Source organism: Centruroides sculpturatus, unplaced genomic scaffold, assembly GCF_000671375.1.
Source record: "Centruroides sculpturatus isolate CEXI.00-Female unplaced genomic scaffold, Cexi_2.0 scaffold212, whole genome shotgun sequence".
Taxonomy (NCBI): domain Eukaryota; kingdom Metazoa; phylum Arthropoda; class Arachnida; order Scorpiones; family Buthidae; genus Centruroides; species Centruroides sculpturatus.
Window position 1 is genome coordinate 210,389 of NW_019384356.1, and position 26,144 is coordinate 236,532.

General features: G+C 35.0%; 1 protein-coding gene across 1 annotated transcript in view; it reads right to left on the minus strand.

The window, feature by feature from the left end:
- Positions 1-8,027: 8,027 nt before the first annotated feature.
- The window catches only part of LOC111639743 (TBC1 domain family member 1-like), a 90,741-nt gene continuing 72,624 nt past the window's right edge, over positions 8,028-26,144 (minus strand). The window contains exons 11-21 of the mRNA XM_023385687.1: positions 23,450-23,694; positions 23,111-23,238; positions 22,779-22,943; positions 19,353-19,514; positions 14,480-14,647; positions 9,682-9,833; positions 9,521-9,613; positions 9,297-9,456; positions 9,058-9,227; positions 8,815-8,988; positions 8,028-8,749 (exon numbers count right to left, since the gene is read on the minus strand). Coding sequence (XP_023241455.1) covers positions 8,348-8,749; positions 8,815-8,988; positions 9,058-9,227; positions 9,297-9,456; positions 9,521-9,613; positions 9,682-9,833; positions 14,480-14,647; positions 19,353-19,514; positions 22,779-22,943; positions 23,111-23,238; positions 23,450-23,694 — 2,019 coding nt within the window. The 3' untranslated portion in view covers positions 8,028-8,347. The remainder of the gene's footprint in view (positions 8,750-8,814; positions 8,989-9,057; positions 9,228-9,296; positions 9,457-9,520; positions 9,614-9,681; positions 9,834-14,479; positions 14,648-19,352; positions 19,515-22,778; positions 22,944-23,110; positions 23,239-23,449; positions 23,695-26,144) is intronic.

The window sequence follows — 26,144 nt, forward strand, 5'->3', positions numbered from 1 at the left end:
CGTACATTCCCCCGAAATTCCCTATCATTTCTTGACTTTAACGGTAGATATTTCGGGAATTTTCACAAGAAAATCTTAAATCATCTGGTGCGAATTTCATTTTTTAATACGTTTAATACTTCGAGTTAACTTCCGAGGAGCCATTTCCTACCATTAACACAAAATGGGCATATTTTTTTTTTCATGAAAATTCGTCCGTGGGGGGGGGAAACGTTGTTTTCTTAACGTTACGAAAAGGGGGGAGGGGAGCGATCGGACGTCGTCTCGGGTGCCGAGTAGCGAGTGACGGTGGCCCGACTTCATAAAATGGTCCAATTAGAGGGCGATTGATGGCGCGGGATCCCGCGTGTCGTCGGCCTTGGCCAATTATCGTCGGGTCGGGGTTTTCCCTAACTGAAAAAGTGGCCCAGATTTGGATCGTGCACCGATCAAGGATCGTAACATCATTAAGGTGAGACAAGGTCGCGCCCACATTTCCAGGACCGCGTACCATTTCGGCCCTTTCTTCTTTCCTTCAAGATCTATTAGACTAAGCTGGAGGCCCGAAAATTTCTCGACTGGTGATGGTCCTACCCTGGCGCTACTCTGCCCGACTTTACCGTCCGAAACGTGACGTCGACGTCATAAATTTGTAGACTGATTTTATCTCCGAATCGTAAATATTTGTTGGATCTGATTGCCGGGAGTTGGACAATTAGGCCCGTCATGATTAATGCTCCTCGTTGCTCCCATAGCTCTAATTTGGACACGATCCAGGAGTAAAAATGCCTTTTTTTTCCCTTCTTATTTTTATTTTTCGTTGGACAGACGTTTATAAAATTCATTTCGAATGGAAATTCTTGAGGATCCTCAAAGTGGAACAATTAACTTCTGTTCTCGCATTATCTAAGTGATGATTTTGCATAATTAGAGCAATGAAAGAATTATTATGCTTCTTGAGCATCGTGAGGAACATTTGGGAGTTGTAATTCCCCGCTGGTAGGAGGATTCCGGGTTCGAATTCGATCTTTTTCGAACTTAAACATAGCTACGGGGGGGTACGAGATAGATAAAGCTTTCATCTTTCACTTTCTCCTCTATCCCCCACGATTTATTCCTGGTTACGGAACTCTTCAAATCAATTCTCTTACAGTAATTGATCAGTACTTTTCTCTATACCCATGTGTAAACGTACTGTACCTCCATCAAATTACACGTGAAAATGCTTTGTTCCTTCACCTTTAGTGTGTAAAAATTGACTGAAATCACGCCACAGTGTGAAAACAGTTGAGAATTTTATAATTTTCAATGTAAAGCACATGATCACACAGCTCGATCCAGCCTGATGAACCCGCACAGACTCGAATTATTCAGGAAAAGTTAACAATACCGGGCATCGAATTCGAACCCGGATCCCTGACGACGTCGTCTTATCTCGCAGATATCCGGCTAGCTTTAAAGAATAATGGATAAAATGCGAGTTAAACTTGGAAATATCAGAAATTTACTGATTTACGATCGCATTCCATTTATGTGAGGAGAATATAGGTTACTCGGGACGATAATAGGTCCGGGTTTCAAGCACGTGACATTATGATGGAACAGCTGTCTAAGAACAGTAATTTTGATAAAGAGATTCCACCCAAAAAATGGATCCAATATCAATAATACATTTACAATTATTATAAAATGAGGAACAAGATACGATGTCTATCAAAGAAACAGCTTATTTCCTCATTTATTTCCTCCAATACGCTCTCAAATCCGTGTAAATCGGTGCAACTAAAACGTTAGTTTATACGTAAAACAGAAATTTATAATTATTTTCTTTACAATTCTAAACAATAAGCTTAACCTTATTGTATATACTTTGTTACCTTCCTTATAAAACACAATGGAGGGGACAACACTTACAATATAAAGATTGTATATGATTCCTATTACTTTATACAGCTGTGTGTTTAATTGAACACTTACTACACTTAGTACAGGTATAGCCCGGCACACGTATTTATAAAATCTAAGTGACTCGTACAACATGGAATTCATATAAAACGGAAAAATCAACAGTGTTATAGGGAGGGGTCAACTGAACTTATATCTAGTCCCATGGTTTGAGCCGGATAATCGAGATTCTAACACCCGTTTAAAGGGACCAAATATACAATGTTTAGAGCCAAAATTTAAAAAAAAAAAATGATTGTATTTTCTTTAAAAATAATCGCTTTTTACATCTCGAGAACTAAAAGGGAGCCTGTCCCTGTGTTTAGGAAGTCGAGCCAAAGACCGTCTGTTTGACTGTCCACGTAGACTTGTTGTTACCTGGGGGGTTTTTGTACAGATCTGTGTAAACAGTAATTTTCTCTTTTGAATATCGCCCGAGCAGTAAAATTTCTTCTTACCTAAATAAATACTTTACAGAATTTCGCCCTGTATTTATTATACAAATTGAATATTATTCTATATTTTACCGTGTAATTTATGTCGTAAAATATTCGAATATCTATGAAAAAATATATATATATATTCGGTTAATATCCGTCTAAATATTCACACATTCGCGTATCATCTGCGATGGTGTGGACGTTCTGTTTGTCGAGCTAACTAATAACGAATCGTAAAAAACGGAATTAGAAACAATCTAATTGTAAAAAATACCTTATATTTTAATTATAAATTAATTCCTAAAGGAGATATCATCGATTTACTATGTATCTCACGAACATAAAATACCTAAAACTAATACAATATAGGGCAAAATCAGTTAGATTTCCATGAATTGTCTGTATCGAAGACGCCATCTTGCCCGGACGGCTTCCGACGATTGTTCTGGCAGACGCCACCATCCATCAAGAGGACCCCCCCTAAGCCACAACCCTTTATTTTCCCACCAAATTGCCGGTTTTGGGCGGGAAACGGCCAAGTATGTCCGATCGCCGATTAACCGCTAGCGTTGACCTAGCCCCCTTGTGTATACACAAGCGATGAAGCACTCAATTGTTTCCTGCGATAGGGCAAATTGGCGAGAACAATAGAGTCCTGCCGATTGGTAGGCTCACACCCTTCTCTTGTTACGAAGTAATGGCCGAATTCGGTTCTATTTTTCTTTATTTTTTTTTTTTTAATTTAAAGCTTCATTCGTTAAAATCAACTCCCATCGAATTGCGTTGAAGATATTACACTATAATTCACACGAAAACAATCGCCAGCGCCCTCCCACTCAGAACCGATTTCCATTATCAATTACAGCTGCGGATTTTTCGAATATTTTCTGCATCGATTTTACGCACGGATTATTGTTTTTCGGCTTCCAAACTACCGAAATCGATCGCTGTTGTTGTTAAATAGCACCAATTAACGAAGGTATAACACTAGGAAGGTGTTAATTAACGCTTAATTCTTTCACTTAGCTCGCTATTTGTATAATTAACAGGTAAAAACGGGGGGGGGGAAGATGCAATATTTATGCGTTTTTCCCCCGTTTTTACGTATCCAATTAGACCGAAACGTGATGGAAAAAACGTTTCGTGGTCCCATTCTCGTATACAGAAAAACACGACGTTGTGGCGAATGAATACACAGTACTATAGAATATATTTTATCGATTTATAGAGTGATAAATTATCAGGAAAATAACCGGTATCCAAAATGGTGTGCGTCATGCCAACCACCCCGCAGAGCCCGAAGAGATGTTCTTTTCCCCCCTCCCTTTTTTTCAGGTAAGCCTATTAGAAAAGGATAAGTTTTGACCGAACCGGGCAATCATTATTCACTTCACGAAGGGCTACACCGAAACTATAAAAGCATAAATGAGCCGTCAATCACGCAAACAATAGCTCACTACCCCGTGTAAGAAGTTTATGTAGATTCAACAAGGTATGTCATCCCTCACATTTAATAAGAGTACAGTCTTCTTCTAATTGTACAAGCACGGAAGAAAGTATTGGTGTATTGCACGACTCAATCCTTCCCTCGTGTTGCGGGGGTGTGAATCTCGTGCTCGAGTTCTCTTCGGGGGGGCTCTTTTTAAATTATAAATTTCATACACGAACCATAGGTGTAAGAAACACTAGCCACAGACACGGTGTTGTTTTTTTACATTTATACTTACTGTATTTAACAATTGCATACTTCGAGCTATGTCTAGGGCCCTCTAAAAGTTAAGGCCGTAGGTTTAAACCCATTATCCTTATATAGATCCGCCACTGTGTGTGTATATGTGTGTATACATATATAAATTTGAAGTTTTGAGTAAAGGAATGTTTGTGCAATTTAACAAGGACGGCGGAACCAGGTTATAAATTTGTGTCCTCCCCAGCCCCGGATGACACGGAGACAGCTCGAAAGAATAAATGGATACGCCGATGTTACTCTGTTAAAACAACTACACATAAATCGCTGTTGGACAGCGTAGCCTGACTCATTCGTCTTCTTGATTTTTTAACCACTCAGATAAAATTTTATAAAAATAAAAAAACAAACTTCTCGTCCCTCTTCGTTTACTGATCCCTTCCCGTTGTGTCGAAGCCCTATCCTAATTATTTGCATAAAATAATAACACGTGACGTGTGTGTATGTGAGGAAGACGTCACGCCTTTAAATTCGATCGATAGTTCACTCTATTAAACATTCCATTCTCGTGAACCCCCCTCTTTGTTTTCTTTTTCCTTTCGACCTTCGACTGGGCATTCGTCAGTGTTGCGCGTGACAACGGGTGGTCACGTGGGAGGCATTACCACCCGTCACGCGTGAGACACCCATCCATTTACCATACCGAAACGGATATCAAACGAAATGGGTGTTGACAAGAAACGGTTTTCCATTTCAAATGGGCTGAAAGTTTTTTTTTTGTTGATGACTGTTCAAACAGAAGAAGACAACAGATTTATTAATTTAATTGGCGGATACTATAGGGCCTGTCGAGTGTCATATAAGTTACGACATACGAGAGGCCCCGTAACTTTGTTTTATAAGTTATCTTTAAAAATCCCACTCTTCAGTCATCTAAACAAGTGATTTAGGCATATAAGGTCCTTAATCTTAAAATGCCATTCTTGAGGCATCTAAAACGATTCGGGCATACAAATATAAGGGCATTAATCTTAAAAAAAAAAAAATTATGCTTATTACCTTAAAGCAATTTGAAATTTCTTTTTCGATCCGAGCGTAGACTCGTATGAAGTTTCAGACAGAGGAGGCGCCAGCTTGGTCGTTTGGCTCGGGCCTCTCACGTAGTGGCCTCAAAATTTGAGAAATATCATACGAGTGTTTTAAACTTAAATATGCCTCTCACATTAAGACATTTTAAAAATTCTTCTTTAATCCAGAATAATTTATTTGCAGGTTTACGTAGAGGAGTGCCATTAGCCCTTGCTCGTTACGTCGTAAGGGCCCTATAGTCTTTCATGTAAAACACGCGATAGGAAAATGACATAAATTAAATTTTCCTTTTTGTAGGTAGTGAAAAACCTGTTTTTATTTGTTTTATTGATTTTATTCATATATTTTTATGACTTTCGGACAGGGGTGGGGCCCCCGCATTTATGTCTAGACCGGGTCTCGCTGCACCCACTTTCATGCCTTGCTTATGTATTACTAGTAAAGAATTCTTCAATAATAATTATTACTGTGAAAACAATAACAAATAAACCAGAACTGGCTCCGTATTTTGCCAGGCTCAGTGAAAAATGGAGGTCTTTTCGAGACGACATCGGACGAGATTAACCAAGCGTGAGGCCTCTAAAGCAAGGCCTCGTGAAGATGCACGTGTCGCACACCAGTGAAGTATACTTTACATTAAAGACTTACAGCTCACGCTAATTAAATAGGTAAGTATGACTTTGAACCTTAATGTAGAGGAGGGTCCGAATTCGTGTACTACTTGATGGTAACTTATTTTAATTGGCTAAAATTAAATTTCAGCCAATTAAAAGAATCTAATGAACACCGATGATGATGATTGCAATAGTTACTGTATATGCTAGAGAAAGATGTAGTATTGAGGAGAAATTAACCGAATAAAGGCGACATTCCAAATCATAGACCTTCTTCGATTAAGTGCCATTTGTTGTCATCATCAATAGGCTCCGAATGAGGATCAATGGGACATTATCCACAGGCTCTTAACGAAAATCAATGAAATATCGTCAAGATTTTAACGAGGGTCATCAGGATATCATTAAAACGATTACGAAAGGAACTTATCGAGCATGTAAAACTTCGAAAATTATAATCGGGCATTAATGCTAATGGAGAAGAGCAATACATTAAGATAATCCTCGAATAAGCTTTTGTTATATATACATTTCGTTTGTCTATAATTAAAGTATCCATGATAGACATCATACTAATGCGAGAGTGAATGCAATCATCATCATCGATGTGGGAACGATATCCGCCATCTTACTGGGATTCGCGCAAACACACACACAAACACACTCGGCGGTCCTATTTATCTTCATTACTGTAAATAATATTTTCCGTAATTACGGCCGGATGCATTTTTCGGACACTTCAATGGGCCGTCTACTTAATTATTTACTTCCATCCTCCCCTGACAGATTTATGTGAGGATGCTGCTCCCGCATTGGGCGCCGACTGTAAGAGATAGGTAAGATGATGGATGAGGTGGCATCGATGCGTCCTACGTTCAACGCGATACGTGACGAATGCCATCCCCGGCATTATGAATTGCAAATTTGCCCGTTTCGTATTCTTTTATTGAAATCCGGTCCTGCATCCCGAATTCGATACGAGATTGGGCGATGCAATCTGCGCCGACGAGTGATATACGAGTTCGTTTGCAAGGGGGAAAGAAGCACCCCCTTCTGCTCGGCCCGCATTAAATTTGCTCGACAGTCAAATCCGGTAAACATCCGCCGCCGGATAACGCGCAATATGGCATTGCCATTCGAGTTTACGGCGCGGAATTTATGGCATTAATTGTCGGGGTGGTCCAAAAGTCGGTCAACCGGTGTGAGAACTAAATTGCAGATTTACTTACTTCTTCGACCTTACAGAATTTATTTAAAATGAGATCCTTGTCGTTCAATGCGTATTATATGTTTTGTAACACAACCCCTCGACTGGCTTTTTTGAGCCAAGTGGGTGAACCCGCATCGCTTCCTTATAGATCAAGAATACAAAAGAAATATGGCCGAATTTGGAGAGAAATTACGAAATGTAAAAGGCCCTTTCCATCAGTTAATACAATAACTAACAATACTTCGGGCGTATTGATTTGTCCGAGCTTTAATGAGAATTTAGCTTCCCGTATAGGGCTAAAAATATCCCCGACTCGATTAGAAAATTAAAAGATAAAAATCACACATAAATAAGGTTTGAGCGGCGATAGAAGAATGAAACGTAACTTATTTATAAACCCCCGTAAAAAGTCCGAAACTATTTGCAGAAATTCCCTAAACAGGAATCAAAACACACCTTAACACTCAGCTCACACAAACAAAACACCTTAAATATACAGCACCAGTAATCAAATCGTATATAATCCAATCACTGTATGTCCATAATATATTTTTCTGTTTACAATGCCCGAGGAACAGAGATTTAAAATAAAACGAGGAAAACTTCTCAAACACTAACTTTGGTAACGAAAGTGATCAACGAGACAAAGAAGAAAACTAAAAAAAAAGGGGTGCAACAACCTCGAGTTATATTAGTCCGAACCGATATCTGTCGAGAGAGAGGATACGAAAAGTCCTCCTGGGTATCCTTAGGATCACGTCCTAGCCTGACGGCCATGCATCGACCTTCCCTCGCAACATCACCTTTGACCTCGACAGGGTCGGCGGCATCAGGTGGGGTTCTTGGCACCAAATAATCATGATCCTCGAGTCGTACCGATTCAGGATATATCTGGTGGCTTGTAAGCTTTCCTGCGCGTGTTTTATTTTATTTTATTTTATAGTTTCGCGCACAACAGAATGCCATGTATTAAATTTCGCCATTGGGGAATCTTGCAGCCCGTCTAGTGTGCCATTAAAAAAGAAAATTTATTCTTCGATTACAGCGAACAACGTTCCATGCAATAATAGATATGAAGGTGTTTATTGGAAACAGATAGTTACATCTTAATTTCTCAACATCCGCTCCTGTGTTTTCTGTTTTTTTTTGTGTGTGTGTTTTTTTTTTCTGAAGCTCTAAACTCTGCTCTTCTCTTTTTCTACAATATTCAAAAAAATAAAGTAGAAAAAATTCTACTAGAACAAGCGGAAAGTTTCCTCTATGACTAGAAATGAAATATCACGAGTTAGTGATTCCAAGGCACTGATAAATGATTAGTTTCGACGAACTGGCTTCGCTCTTTTATTTTGGCACACAATTCGAACGTCCCCTTCAACTAGACACGTCAGAGACTGCTACCTATGTCGGAATTGCACTCGCTGACGTCACTACCGCTGCTGCACGACTTCCGGTCGCCGATTGCCACTTCTTCCGAGAGTAAACTTTCTAGGGTCTCTTTAGAGGCTCCTTTGATGAGGGAAGCCAAAGCCGCCTCCTCTTCACGTTCTCCTCCCGTGTAGGCGTTGATGACACCCAGAGAGGGTGCTCTACTTTCGGAAGGTGACGACGCTTCGGAACTTAATTGGGCGGTTTCCAGCTTCTCCAATCTTCTCCTCATGATATTCACGCTATGCATCAAAGCCTCCCTCTCGTCCTCTAGAGCCCGAACTCTACCCTCTAACCTCTTCACTGTACTCTGGTGTGACATTACAGCAGATTCCAGACTGGATACGGTACCGTGCGCCACCTACAGAACGAGAATGATTAAATACAGTTTTGGAAAAAGTGCAATTTTCTAAATTGCAAACATGCCTGAAGTTGCTCCAACAGTTCCATGTTCTGCCTCTTGAGATTCCGATTGGATTCTTCCAACTTGTCAAGGTAACCCACGTTGCCTCTTTCGGTGCAGTACACCATTTCTTCCTGCAAAACGTGGTACTCCACTTCGTAGGCCTGCAGCTTTCGACCGATATCCAAGGAGAAAACCTGAAGAAATCTTAACGATAAGAACACTTAAAGACCTCCACGCATTGTTTAACGAAGAATATTCGTTACCTGATTGAATACCCGTTCCATCTGAATGATACCCATCGAGGGCATGGTTACTTTGAGGAACTCCATTATGGATTCGAAACCGTGACAGTGCAATAACGGTTCTCGGTGACTAGACAGGAGTACAAGAGCAACTTTGAACACGGCTTCTATGCCTTGGAGAAATATCAAATCTGCGAAGTATACAAAACAAAACGTTAGTGACGTTGCTGCTATTGTTTAAACACGCAAACGGTTCCTACCGAACAGTCTAGCCACGAAACCCAAGGGAAACTGGGAGGCGTATAAAGTCAGGAACCAAGGAGCGGCGTACAAAGTGGGATTGATGTCGTACTTTTCGAAATGATTATAAATATCCCTCTGGTGATCGTGCACCAGTCTGGATAACTGATACATTTGGATCTAAACACAGAAAAATGGCCATTATACGTCATACTTACCACGTACGGTACACAAACGGACTTACCTGTAAAGCTACCATATCGGGTTTATACTGTCGCCTGAATCCAAGATGGAAAAGAATATGCTTCATCATGGCAAAGGCTCGCTCCTCCGACATCTGAAAGTTTCCCATATGAAAACGCATCCAATTTAAATTAACACGAGAAGATTTAATAAAACACTCACGTGAAGAAGCAGAATCCCCGCTACGAAGCTGAGACCTTGACAATATCCGACTTCTCTATCCAGAAGAGAGTAGGCTTTGAGCAAATTGAAAAGGGCTAACTGGCCGGGACCCAGGGGCTGACTGTAATAAGGATGATTAGGGAAGGTTCTTCCTGAAATCAGAAATTGGTGAAGGTATTTTAACTCCGGACAGGTGACGCCATCTGTGATCGAAATCGATTACTCCAACGAATTCCCCCCCCTTCGAAAGAAACGTTTACCTCTGTTTTAAAACGTCCGAAAAACTTGTTTAAAAATCCATTCATTTCTCACTCTCCTCTATAAATATTTAATATCTTCTATTTACTTTACCATAAATATAATATAACGCATTTAAATTTCCGGTATAATTATGGTAATAAGCACACAGTTAGGTAGGCCATTTGTTAAATTTTTCATCGATTAATTAGGCAATCTGAAGCGTAACTAATTGGCCTACTCACGCTTGCATATTTATCAGTTAACTCGTTTTTAAAATGCTTTGTTAACGTGTTTTGTGTATCTTAAGCAATAACTTAATACACTTCCACTTGCGTATTGTAAGGAAGTGTTACGAAGGATAACCCTTGATGCCACTATCCGGCTAGTCATGACTGATAACTATTTAAGTTGTCAGTCGTGGCTTATAAATATATAATACAAGTTGACAAAGGAATAAAAACTACCAGCTTGCCTATTGACGTTTTTAAGTTATTTAGCTTACAAGCACCCCCCTCGTCTCCAGCCAAATGTAAACAAAAAGCACACCTTCAGTGCGGTTTATATACTGTACGTATATACATGAATACACAGAAAGAATAGAATGTTATGCCGGAAAAGTTAAGCAACTGGATTTTTTTAAATGGTTAAGGTTAGACGAAGAGAACAATTACGTACCTACTGTAACGTACTGTGGGAGAAATTGTATTGTCATTGGAAAAAAGGGGAAATTTTTAAGTAAACGAAGTAGAATACAGAAAAATAGATAATTGAATAGGGATTATTTACATATTTTCCAATTATATGAGTCAATATGCCAGTGTACTGTACTTGCTACACGTTTGATGATAATAAATGTCACTGTTGACACAGGGCGACACGCAATGATAACATTGATTACGTGATGAAACAGTCTGGTGTAATTGAACTTTCATACTTTTTGTTTTTTGTAAAGTATTAATTCATCAAAAAGTACAATTACCATTCATTTAGTACACGTATCTAAACAATAAAACGTTAAATTATTCGCTAATACTTTACGACGACGAAATCAATAGAATCCCGACTTAAGTAATTTAAATTTGCCATGCCTGAGGCAGATTTATGCTCTATTCTAATTACAATCTCGCAAAATATAATGCCAAAACTGCACGATAATATTTAACGTTTTATCCCATTAATCAGAGAATTTCTTTTATAAATGACTTTCGCGTATCGCAGTGACTAGGCATGAAAGATTTTCATTACATTAAAAAGAAGTTTCTTCACTTCTTTAATGGATAGTTATGAAAATTTTAAGGTTTTGGCCTACTTCAATTCCATTTTAACTGCTTTTCTTATAGGAATATCACTGTGTACAGTGAGGTGGAACATCTTGTGAGCTGTAACTAATAGGTCTAGTGCTGTCTGGAAGTGAGAAAAACACCTGTCAGCATTTTTTCGACCTCTCCCCTCTCGCCCCCAATGATTTATTCCTGTCTACGGGACTGCTTAAGACGAATGTATTATTCATATTTTTACTAATAAAAGTTAGTGGAGGAGCAAATTTTCTGGCATACATTATGCTAAATGGAATACTTAAGCATCTATTTCCCTGTGGTGATGCAATTTATTACCTGTAACTGTATTGATGAGCAATAAATTATATTAATAGCTTCCAAAAGTGCACCATAATAGACACACCTACATCATCAGAAGTGAAAATTTGATATCAATTGCTCTTTTTGATGTCTCTTGTTCCTACACTATGATATGAATCTTTAGCCATTACAGTGTGTAAAACATTACCAAAGTATTACACTAAAGATTCATACAAATACTAATTAACTACAAATAAGTTATGGTGTGGTAATTAGGGGAGACCGGGGCAAGATCGGCATGTTAAGCTTTACTTAAATTTTGTGTAATAAATACTGCTGTAAACTGAAAAAAAAGCTTTGCATATTGTCTATTGGAATGTTAACTATGGAAGGAATGTTGGTAGGATTTGACATTTGTATTGAATATATACAACAGATATTTTTTATGCAGTCCAACATTAATATTATCATTTAAAACTATAATTCACATATCATAGATTAAATTACATCACATGCAGGCACACAGTGCGCATTGCATGTGTCTAACGATTAAGATTGAACAATGATTGAAATTAAAAATTATACAGATATAAAATTTATTTTCCATTTATGTCTTTCGAAACTGTTTATTAATGCTAGGATTTATCAGCTTGACCAAAATAAAACTGATATTTGTGCAGTATGAAAAAACCTTACAATAAGGCCTGTTACAGTTCAAGATAATCATAAAACCTTACTTTGTAATTTTCGATTTTCTTTTTCCATTCGAATAAGTAAAATTTGCTCCATTATTGCTTTCTTCCAAAGAGATCGCAGAGCGGCTGCCGAACGTTTAGTTTGTACATTTGATTTTTCTTGAAGTTCTTCGTTATCATTTTCATCAGTGTGAATATCGTGATTTTCTGAAATAATAAATTTACAATTAAAAAAACTTCCATTAGAATATTATCATCTTTTAAATTTAAAATTTCAAATCCAGATAAATAAGAAATGTATTAAGCTTGATTTTTTGGGAAATAATTTTAAATTATAGTCCTTACTATTGTTAAAATCTCTTATGCATGTTTACCTTGCTTTATTGGTGTTTGTACTCTATTAAAAATAGCTTGTCGCCAAGATCCTTTCTTCCCATCTAACTCTGGTGAATTATTAACACTATTTGGTGGTGTTTTTACTGTAGTACCCACTTTCTTGAAACTGAAAAAATATAATGATTTTTAAACATTTAATTCATTTTCATTATAAATAAGTAAGAACATTTGATATTTTCCATTATAAGATTAATTTATAAAGAAACAAGACAGATAACATTAAAAAATAATATTAAACAAAAACATCCAAATTCTTTTAAAAGTTATTTTATTCTGTATAATATTTAAATAAAACTATACTTATCATTCAAACTTACATATCTCTTANCCCCGCATGCCGAAGTTGCCCCGGTCTCCCCTATATATGGTGTGAGCTCCAGATAATTAATTTTTGTAAAGTAAATAACATAAATCCACATTTAAAATCCCATATTAAATAACATTTTTGAGCCTTTATCAAACTTTATAGTTTGTATAAAAAAAAGAATTATGACATACAATAAAATTGTTACACAGAATTTTATAGTTTCTGAGTCTTTTTCAATATATAATAGCATACAAATTTTGCATATGTACACATTAATGTACAAAATATACATATTTTTTAAATTAAAAAAGTGTATATATTGAAACAGAAACAACAGATATAATTTCAAGTAACAGAATTACTAATGAAGTAAACAAATTATATACCTAAAGTCTCCTTAATGGAATGAATTACAAATATGGTACCTAATGGAAATATGAGAAACTTGTATCCTTATTATTCAATAAATAAAATCTGTGTAAGATATTTGTTCCTCCTATTTTTAGAAAAATTGTAAATAAAATACAAATGCAATGGAAATAATCTTTTTTTCGTTTTAAACCTTTCTGCCCTGAAGCTACCAAGAGGGCCTTTTAGAAAGCCAAGTATGAATTCGGCAGGCTTACAGTGGGGGCGGCCGGATGATGTGGACGATAGAAATGGCCAGTTAACTTTTATCTTTAACTAAAAATCTTATAGAATTGGCCACCATGGAAGTGAAATGTAAAATCTGAAAATGAAAATATACTACTGATCATTTTTGATACCCCCATTTCAAGGCCCTTTTACCCGGAGCCGTGACTAGTTCCAGAACTGTGAGGACGCACCCTGAGGATGGTCCAAACTGAGGTTGAAAACATTTCACATTTAACAATTTTGATAACTATAATCAACAGTTTTGTTTATTAAACACGTTGATTCTAGAATTACACCTTTTATCATAGATTAATTATGTTAAATTACTGTTGACTGGACTGCGTCACCAGATACGAGAATATAAGAAAAAAAATTTAAAGCTAAATATTTCAAGAAAGCAATTAACTCATTCCTTTCATTTATTATAATTCTCAGATAACAAATTGGATCAAATCAGCTAGTGAAATATCCTAGGCACAGTGTGAATCATTGCAAAGGCACAAGAAGCATGCACTTGAGGCCTCTGAAAGTCAGCAGCTTCAAAAAGATACATTCTGCAAACTTCAGGAATAGATACCAACTTCATCTAGACATTTAGAAATTTATTTTTAAGGAAACAATTGACTGATCAGTATTTTTATCAAGTAATAAAGTTAATTTAATAGTATTACTTAGTATTTAGAACAAGGAGACCTGGAAACCAGTAGCACTTAAGCCCTCTGAGTGCTCGATCCACCACTGTCAAGGTATAACTTTTATAATTATTACTACCATTTCAATGATTTTTTTTTTATTTTAACCTACTAATTTTTTTAATTTTATCTATTTAAAAAGCAAATGTATTCTAAATTGTGCAGGATAATACTATTTAATTAAAGATTGATTGCAATGGCTATTTCAAATTTCTAATAAACTCTTATCAGTATTACAATTATACTATAACCTACCTAAATCGATAAGAATTGCATGTTGATGTGACGTCAACTGCTTTAATAAGTCCTCGTAGGGCATAGTCAGGTCAATATCTTCACTGATACTAATGCTGGCATTTAAATGATGACAATGCTGTTCTGCCAAAAACTGCCAAATTTCTCCTCGTTTATGTCTCGGAATTCCTTTTAATATAAATATATAATTACTCATTAATTTTGAAGATCTTTAATTAACTTCCCATAATTTATAGGATTATTAAAATGTAAGATAATAAAAAAAATTGCCATAAACAATTTTGTATTTATTGTAATATTTATGCAGTGTTTCCCAAAGGAGATCATGTGGAGAAACTAGTAGGCAAAGCTTTATGGGCACAATCAAGTAAAGTTAATATAAGTCCTGTTACATGGCACCAGTTTTGTAATAATGTGCATGTCAGAACTAACGATTAGTATTTAATTTAATGGCTACTAAAAGAAAGAAGATATGCTCACTATGAGCAAGATAATTCTACAAAATTTCATTGGAGTATTTCATACAGTGTTGTAATATGTGAATGAATTATTAATTTTACTTAGTATATTTCATTCATTGGTATTATTAGGCTAATGTTTGGTTAATTGAATGCATAATTCAGTTATTAATACTCGTCTGTCATGAAAATAAGTACTTTATTCTGCTTTCCATTTTTTCATTTTTTATTTGGAATACTCTCCTATTTAAATTTTAAAGCAGATACTCAAAATGAGGATCTCCCACATACAAATAGTAGAACAGTCAATGATAAAATGAACAAACAGCAGTTTCCACCATCTTGGGGATTATTTCTTGGCAAGCTTGTGAAATATTTTCTCACAGTTCATCTACAGTTTGCAATGGCTCTCAGTAAACAACTGCTTTCAAATGTTCCATAAGAAGAAATTAATGGGTGTTAAATCAGGAGATGTTTCCTGGATATTGGAGTCTATACAAATTGACTGCTACAACCCATCTAAGGTACTTCTGATGTCTATTTGGAAGTAAGCAGGAGCTCTTTCATGTTGATGGACCACACTGCCCACATCAAATATAGGTTCCCAGTGTTACATTCTCAAACACTTCATCAATTGCCTCATTATAGATTCAAATACATGAGCCCAGTTAGATTCTTCTCAATGAAAAAATGGCCCAGTACTCTATCTGCCAATAGTCCAGTCCATAAATTTATTTTTGTGGCATTTGAGTTTGGCCTATGCAAGTGACATGGAGAATTTGTGGATGTCCAATAGTAGTAGTTTTGTTTGTGGACTTAACCATTCAAATAAAAAGTTGCTTTGTCAGAGAAGCATAAGTAATGAAGTAATCCTGGATTGTCCCATAATAGATTTGTGAAACTTTCATAAAATTCAACCCTGTAGTTGAAATCATCTACACTTAATTCTTGCACACAGGGCAGCCTGAAAAATAGCGGTGGCCCGGTGCAAGGTTGTCATGCTGTGCCTTTTAATAAAAAAATAACAGTTTTTCGAACAACAAAATAATATATTAATGGTAAACATACCATCTGTTAAATAGATTAGTGAAAGTTAGTTAACTTAGCGAATAATGAAATGATTAATTTTTAAATTTTGCAAGAGTTAGATTATGCAGGATCGTGGGGCCTTGTGCAATCCAACTGTTTGCACTGCCCCTGCTTGCACAGTAACTAACTTGTAAGGATGAACTTCTACCTTTTTAATATTTAATAAACAGATGATCGAGAAATTCCAATAGCAGTTTCATTTCACAGAACAACTGCTGGATTTGTTTTAGTACTGAAGAAAGCAAAGCAATCGCTGATACATTGTCAATAGCTATTTGAAGACATCCTGATTTCTTTGCCTTGTACCATTCTTGTTTTAAGAAATTTTTAGTAGAGCCACAAAATTGGCAGTGTAGTTTGACTTTGGCTTATTAGGATGTCAGCCATAAGAAATGTCTGCTGTCTGTCTGACATTGTGTCTATGTCTGTAAGTTAGAACAAGCTCTTCTACTCTTTCCTGAATTGTATAAACTATTCTGATAGAACAATTACATCCAATCTAGAATTCCTATAAAAATTGTACGCATGTTTGTCTCACCTACCTTACAATGACTGGGTAACCATAGCTGTTACTAACCATGACTGCATAGATTTGTTTATTTGCATAAACTGTTGATTCACAACCAATTTATGAACTTAAAATCATACAAAAACACAACTGGTTATATTATGTTATCATCCTAAATATACATAGGGCATTCAGTCAGTAATGCTTCACACAAATGTTTTATACAGGAGTTGTAGCCTAGCAAGAAGTTTCAACAAATGGTTCTTTTTCATTAGCTATATTTTAATGCATAGAGGAACATTGAATCTGTTATAATTCAAATTTAATTGTGATTAAGATGTATGATACTTTCTCAACAATGTTGATGCAAATCAAACAGTAAACAGTTATGGAGTTTTTAACTCTTGAAAATGAGTCCCCCAAAAAAATTTATGCAAGATAATGGTAGTTTATGGTGCTGGAACTATGGACAAATCCTGAAACATGACAATGCTGGACTCCACACTAGTGCTTTAACATCAGAATTATGGATTGCAATTGCTGGATCCTCATCCAGCAATCCAGCTGGATTCATCACATTCTTCGGCCTGCTGGATCCAGTGCTGCAGATCCACAAATACTCAATTAACTTTCTAAATAATGGCGCAAAAGTCTACGTTGTTGGCGTTGCCGTTTTGCAATGTGCGCTATCACTCGGCAGTGAGAGCGATGTTGCTGTTCAGTGCAGCACGTGCCATACCTGCTACACCCTCTCTACACTGCACCTCCAGCCCTTTTACCTCTGCTGATCTATTTGCCAGTTGACTGTAGTATTCTGTTGTCAAGTGTAGGCCTCAGGGTGGAGAGAGAAGAGGGCCATGATGTTGTTTTTTGAGTTAACGAAAGCTGCAATCATGGTGTTGGTGGTTTTCAATCCGTCAGTGGCAACAATGGTGTTTATATTTTGATGGGCTTCTCATTCCTTAATTTAACTACTAGACTGCTACTAATTACTTACTCACTACTTTACTAACACTAATAATTAAATTACTTATGTGAGATTAGCAGTGGGCCACTGGGCTCATCCCAAATGACCACTTACTCTGAAACAGGTTGGTAAAACCAGTTCTCGGCTTGTGGGATGGCTAGGAGGGCAAAAAATTGAGTGGGGAGTGCGTCAGTAAGTCGGAAGGTGTCCTTCAGAGACAGGAGACAGGTTTAAAAACTAAACAAGCATTTATTTATATAACTAAGCTAGGATACATAGGTTAAATGTGATTAAATAAGTTCACTATACAAAAGGGACGCTCTAATAGCTTTACCGGCTAGTCTGAGAGAGAGTTCACAAAGCTCTAAAAAATACAAATACCTCTATGTGTATATGTCTAATATGCATTCGTTGAATATGTTCGTTAATGGCGATGGAAGTTCAAATGGCTGTGGTTGGTTGTATGTCTTTTCGGTCCGGAGTATGGAGACAAATATAGCACATCTACCAAGTATAACTTCCGAGGGATCGCACAAAGCTTCCGGGGACTCGAGCTTTTATACATTATTCGTGGGAAATGAGTCATGTGATCGACTTCAGTTGACACTTACAGTGCATTCTGATCAGTTAAGTGTCAACTTTCCCACCTAAGTGTGAAAACAATATACTTCTCACCAAGAATGTTTTTTCCCTGGGAGTTGTTTACAAAGACTTTTCCAACATCGGTGTAAAAATCACGGATTTCACACCTATAAATAACTACAGACTGATATGTAGAGCCTATATAAGAACACTGGTAAGACTGATAGCCACTTAGCTACTGATTATCCGCCCTTACATTATTATAATATAATATATTAATATAAATTGATTAGTAGAATTACCTTTTCTATTATTTAACTTAAATATTACATTATAATTATAATCTAACTAAACATTTAATGCTAATTATCTCTATTTCAAGTGTTAAACTGAACCAAAGTTACTACCTAAATGTGTAAGAAGTTTTACTGATTTATAGTGACTAGTCTAACTAATAAAAGTTTCTTAAGTATCTTTTAAAAAAATGTTTTATTTCTTTAAAAAAAACCCCTAAATTGCTTGATAGATAGATAGATAGATAACACTTTATTGTACCAAAAATACATATGCGCTGGATCCAGCTGGAATGATGTTGGTCAAGCAAAATTCCAGCTGGATTGAAAACACTGCCTGATTGCAATCCCTAATCAGAATCCATACAGAAACCTGGATTTGAAGCTTTTAATGTCAGAGACAAATGCAAGATCTTCCAAAAAGAGTGCTACCATTTTAAATTATTGTAATTATGTTAATTTTTACATTAAAAGTATGTGACATACACCAATTGAAATAGTAACTGTCAGACTTTCATCCCCCATCTGCCTTCAGATGTCTTGTCGTCTACTAATTATAGTTATTGCCATAAATGAAAATGGCAACTCTCAACAGAGAAAGCATTTTGTGTTCTGTAGTTTGCAAAGTCAGAATCACTGTAATGGGCAAATGTGAAACTTTAACAGTTTTCCGATGTTTTAATGTACATTATAACATTTGCGGATAATTAACATAATTACAATAATTTAAAATGGTAGCATTTATTTTGGACTTTGTGTATTTGTGTATAAACTATGATGATAGCAGCTCTGTAGAAACGTCAATTTAATATAGCTTAGTCTCTTAAATTAAATCACATGATTTTAATTTCACATCTATTAGTAAATAGTGCATTGTTTATATTTTAAACTTATTCAAAAGGTATCCAAATTTTTATCCAACAATTATTCTCAGAATTAGAAATACAGTTTAAAACATCAAAAGATAAGCTCTTACCTATTTTCACAGAATCTTGAAGTTTCTGCCAGTCTATTCGCATTACTATTCGATCAGGATCATTAAGAAATCCTTCCCACTTCTGAACTGCGTCCTTTAAGCACGGAGTTATTTCTTCATAATCTAATTTCATTCGTTTACTAGATACTGCACTCTGTCTCACTAAATGATGTTTTTAATTAGTAACAATTCATTTGTAAATAAAAATTATTTATCAGAGTAAAATTTATATTATTGACTAAACTAAATTACTTTTATTATAACAACACAATCAAAAATGTATACAGTTCTTATAAAAATGAAAATAGGTGAATATAGCAAGTAAAACAGACTAAATAAGCTTATAAAATTTCATTAAATATTATTATATTTCATAAATAAATAATAAAAAATTAGAAAAAACAAAAAGGTATTATTTTTGGATATTATATGTATAAAGAACATACCCCATATATAATAATTTATTAAATATTGTCATGTTAAAATGTTTTTGTTTTTAAATTAGAATCTATTATGATTTCATATTTTAGAAAGCTTCTAAAAAATGTCACAAGTATCTAATTTCTTTAAATGTTTCCAAAATTTTATTCTATCTTCAGAATGTTATAATATTAAACATTACAAAGGATTAAATTCAAAGCAAAAGAAAAAATTTCATTTTTAATATTGAATGAATCTCTTAAATACATATTAAGACTATATATTAAAATCTTCTATTTTATTTAAATTAACAATTTTTTTTGTTATAAAATTTTAAGATTGTAAACTTATAATGTAATCTCCAGCTGATTAAGTCTGTTTTATTGTATTCTTTTCAAGTATCAAGTAAATTTAAAATACAGTATTAAAAAATAAAAAGACTTGTGTTGAAACTTAAATAATTTAAAGTTTCCTCAATATAGTCACCAGTTTGATATATAAGATCTTAAACACACTTCAGAATCATTAATACATTGGTGCCTCGTACAATGTATGTCTCGAATAACAGACACTATGAACAACAGACTTTCTGTTTGGCCGTTACATGACTCGAGCAATGGACTGGCTGTAAACAACGGACTTTCTGTTTGGCAGTTATGTGAGGCGAACAACGGACTTTCTGCGAACAAGTGCGAATGATGTTTCCACTCTTTTGCCATTGCCAATGACGATCTGCTATTTTTATAATATATTATTAGTATATCTGAAGTGCAGAGCTCCCATTGGGATTTGGCTTGCTCCCTTCTTTATTACATATATCACCTCAGTGTAGGATATTTACATTTATTCAAGTGTTGTGCAAATCATGGCTTCTAAAAAAACAGAAAGGTGATTTCAATTGAAACAAAGCAAGAAATTATCAGAAGGAGTGAAAGTTGACAAAAACTTCCTTGTCAAATGGGGAGAGGTTCAGGAGTTTACCAAAACTCATTATCCAAACAGAGCAGAGCTGAGGCCAACAGGATCAATGATCTATACAATGACACCCTTGCTCGTCATTTCCGACAGGTGTTGAAGAACAGAGAGAAACAGACCACCTTGGACATGTTTTTCAAGAAGCCAGCTGCCAAAAAACAAAGGATGGAACAAGAGGAGTTGACCCTGCAAGCCCCAGTAGCCTCTCCTGAATCTGACTCTGATTAAAAAACAATAAAAAGAGATCTGCTGCAATGTGTAAAAAGTCTGTATCTGTATGAATGTGTGAAGAAAGTGTTCCTCCACCTCCTCCTCACAACATCTGACTACTGGGCATAATTGGTTACTGCTCCATTTTCATTTTTTTTTTTGGTACAGTATGGTTATTTTATGCTGCGGAATGAATTATATGTTTTAACATGTATTTCTATGGGAAAATGCGTTTCGTATAATGGACGTGAACCTGGAACAGATTAAGTACGTTATACGAGGCACCACTGTATACTGTACTTTATAGTTTCTGCTTACCATTACAGTTCAGCTCATACAAGGTCTGTTCAAAAAGTATCGGACCTTTTTTTTTTCCGCGTAAACCAATGATGGCCGAGAGGCCTCCTTCGGTGGAGTTGTGGAGGGGACAGTCATGCACAGCCCTGAATTTTTTCCCACCTGCAGGAAGCATCAGTTTTTGGCAATCGGCCTATGAGTGAGGTCATGTAGTGCGCTCTTGTCGGATTCCACTAAACTGGAAAATGACTGAACAACGTGAGCAGCGATATTACATCAAATTTTCCCAAAAACCTTGGCAATACCCGCGCGTAAACCATTCGCATGATTCAGCAGGCTTTCGGGGACGATCCTCGAGGCCAAAAAAAGCGCAGCAGGTCCGCAGCAATATCAAAGGTCATGTTGATAGTTTTTTCGACTCTCGTGGGGTGGTGTGTCGTGAGTACGCACCACAAGGCCAAACCATCGCAAAGGAGTACTACCAGGAGGTCCTTCGTCGTCTTTCCGATGCTGTGCGACGCAAACGACCAGATCTGTGGTTGATCAAAACTTGGCAGCTCCATCGTGATAACGCATCCGCCCATTCTGTGCATCTGATTCGGGCTTTCGTCGCCAAACACAATACTCCTGTGGTTTGTCACGCTCTGTACTCTCCCCACATGGCTCCGTGTGACCTTTGGCTATTTCCCAAGCTGAAAATGCCGCTAAAAGGAACCCGAATTTAGTCGAGAGAAGACATCGTGCGGAATCCGACTGACCGGCTGATGGCCATTCCAAAAGATGTGTTCTAGCGGTGTTTCCAGCAATGGCAGGAACGCTGGGAGAAGTGTATACATTACCAAGGAGACTACTTTGAAGGGGATTAGGGTTTTGTACCTCAAAATCAATAAATGTATTTTCGCCGACCAAAGGTCCAATACTTTTTGAACAGACCTTGTATTCTAATGTGTAACTGGACACAAGACGTGTAGTAAAAATTTTGAATTGTGCAATTGGAATCACATATTTGTGCAGTAATTAATTATCTGGTTTTGGGTTTTATATGAATTTCTTTCTTCTGGCTATATTAAAGTTAAAATATTTACCTAAATTATGCATATATTATTTCCATTATAAATTATATATTACTCAGCCAAAAAAAAATAAAAAATAAAAATAAAAAAAAAAAGACTATGGAAGGAATGTTGGTAGGATTTGACATTTGTATTGAATATATACAACAGATATTTTTTATGCAGTCCAACATTAATATTATCATTTAAAACTATAATTCACATATCATAGATTAAATTACATCACATGCAGGCACACAGTGCGCATTGCATGTGTCTAACGATTAAGATTGAACAATGATTGAAATTAAAAATTATACAGATATAAAATTTATTTTCCATTTATGTCTTTCGAAACAGTTTATTAATGCTAGGATTTATCAGCTTGACCAAAATAAAACTGATATTTGTGCAGTATGAAAAAACCTTACAATAAGGCCTGTTACAGTTCAAGATAATCATAAAACCTTACTTTGTAATTTTCGATTTTCTTTTTCCATTCGAATAAGTAAAATTTGCTCCATTATTGCTTTCTTCCAAAGAGATCGCAGAGCGGCTGCCGAACGTTTAGTTTGTACATTTGATTTTTCTTGAAGTTCTTCGTTATCATTTTCATCAGTGTGAATATCGTGATTTTCTGAAATAATAAATTTACAATTAAAAAAACTTCCATTAGAATATTATCATCTTTTAAATTTAAAATTTCAAATCCAGATAAATAAGAAATGTATTAAGCTTGATTTTTTGGGAAATAATTTTAAATTATAGTCCTTACTATTGTTAAAATCTCTTATGCATGTTTACCTTGCTTTATTGGTGTTTGTACTCTATTAAAAATAGCTTGTCGCCAAGATCCTTTCTTCCCATCTAACTCTGGTGAATTATTAACACTATTTGGTGGTGTTTTTACTGTAGTACCCACTTTCTTGAAACTGAAAAAATATAATGATTTTTAAACATTTAATTCATTTTCATTATAAATAAGTAAGAACATTTGATATTTTCCATTATAAGATTAATTTATAAAGAAACAAGACAGATAACATTAAAAAATAATATTAAACAAAAACATCCAAATTCTTTTAAAAGTTATTTTATTCTGTATAATATTTAAATAAAACTATACTTATCATTCAAACTTACATATCTCTTATTGAACTTTTTGTTTGGGAAGCGTGAGAGTCATCTACTTTCTTTCCGACAGATATTTTCCTACGAACTTCTTTGTGAGCGTCTCCGGCAGTACCGATCGTAGAACTTCGAGGACGCTGCATCGTATTATCTTCCGATTCCACATTATCGGGTGCGTCGTAACTTCCTTCTCGATAAGGAGGTAATCTCGGTGATATGTCGTCGGGGACATTTTCAGACATGTCAAACGGAGATAACTATTTAAGAGTCAAAATATAAATTTCGAAAATTTATTACAAATTTTTTTAAACAAATGATGATGTTTGTATGTTAAAAAAAAAATGAAAACTCATTCACCAATAGTTATAGTTAAACTTTCATTACGTGTTAAAAGAATTAGTACTATAAGGCTGTATTTAGAAAAATTAATAGCTAAGATTAAAAAATACATAAAGCAAAATTATTCAGTAACTATTTTATATTTTAGTTAGGAAAATAAAATTTACAGAACAAATATCTAGTAAATGTTTTACAACCATTGCATGTCAAGAATAACTAAGAAGCTTATAAAATGTTTGTTATTACTTGTACTGGAGAGTTTTCAAAAAACAAACATTTGGATGTTGAAAGACTCTAGTAAAAACTTTTCTTTCATGATAAAAAGATTAAAATTTACAGGGTCTTCCAAGAAGAATGCTGCCATTTTAAATTAATGTAATTATGTTAATTATTACCTAAAGAGTATGTGACATATACCAATCAACACAGTAACTGTGAGTTTCATATCACCTGCATTCAAGCATCTTGTCACCTACTCCATCTATGAGATGCCATAAATGAAAATGGCAACTTTGCAACAGGTAAGGCATTTTGCGTTCTGCAGTTTGCAAAGTTGGATGGGCGATTGGTTTGTTGATTGGCACAAGAGTAATATAGGCTAAGCTGCGCCATGTTAAAATTGTATAAATAAATAAATATTTATTGAATATACATAATATAAAATATCAATAACAACCATATAGAACTGTACAAATAAACAAACCAACAACAGGGTATTTAAAAGTAAAATAAATAATAAAATTTGTCTAATCATTCACCACTGTGCAACAAGAATGCTTGCCTTACATGGTGGATCACATTGAATTGTCTGTGAATGACAATTTCAAAGTGATCCACCATGATGGTTCCAACTTTCTCTGCTGTGGATCACCATTTTTGTTTACGACACTTCCTAGAAGTATTAAATGACAAGATGTTTGAATGTAGATGTGAGATGTAACTCGGACAGTTATTCTATCAATTGGTAAATGCCACATACTTCTCAGATAATAATTAAATGCAATTACATTATTTTAAAATGGTAGCATTAATTTTGGAAGATGTAGATTTTAAAAACAAAATATTAAAAAATTATTAAGTGTAAACTGCTTAAAGTAATAAGAAATGAATATAATGTGGCATCATAGTAAAAACTAGCTCAACGATGACATCTTTGTGTGTGTGCTGAAAATGTTTAATAGATAACTTTTATTATTTTAACTGTTAGTACTAATGAGCATTAAAATGTGAAGCTTCGAAAGTGGGCCTAGAATTTGTGCAAAAAAAAATAAAATTTTTTCTAATTTTTGTATAGAAGAAAATAATAATTATTATAATGTTACAATTCTTGTAATAACTCAGGATTTATTTCTTCATAATTTGAAGTTTAGACTATTTACAAAAAGTCATAATTAACTTTTGAGTCCATCATTATCCTTTATACACTACCATAGAAGTAACAGTTATAAAAATTTTGCTTTGAAGAACTCTTCTTAAAACATTGGTAAAAATTGGTAAAAAAATTCCAAGGTTAAAAAAGATCAAGTGTCAGCCTTTCTCTGTAGGTTTCTGACACTTTTACAATTAAAAACACAAAGAAATTCTTCACACTATCATTTTTATCCACTTTTAAAACTGCTTCTGGTCCTCTAGTGGTAGTTACGAGTATCTACGTTATTTGCATATAGTTACAATTCTTGTAATAACTCAGGATTTATTTCTTCATAATTTGAAGTTTAGACTATTTACAAAAAGTCATAATTAACTTTTGAGTCCATCATTATCCTTTATACACTACCATAGAAGTAACAGTTATAAAAATTTTGCTTTGAAGAACTCTTCTTAAAACACTAGTAAAAATTGGTAAAAAAATTCCAAGGTTAAAAAAGATCAAGTGTCAGCCTTTCTCTGTAGGTTTCTGACACTTTTACAATTAAAAACACAAAGAAATTCTTCACACTATCATTTTTATCCACTTTTAAAACTGCTTCTGGTCCTCTAGTGGTAGTTACGAGTATCTACGTTATTTGCATATAGTTACAATTCTTGTAATAACTCAGGATTTATTTCTTCATAATTTGAAGTTTAGACTATTTACAAAAAGTCATAATTAACTTTTGAGTCCATCATTATCCTTTATACACTACCATAGAAGTAACAGTTATAAAAATTTTGCTTTGAAGAACTCTTCTTAAAACATTGGTAAAAATTGGTAAAAAAATTCCAAGGTTAAAAAAGATCAAGTGTCAGCCTTTCTCTGTAACTTCTATGGTAACTTAACTTATTCTCTGTAACTTAACTGTTACTTCTATGGTAGTGTATAAAGGATAATGATGGACTCAAAAGTTAATTATGACTTTTTGTAAATAGTCTAAACTTCAAATTATGA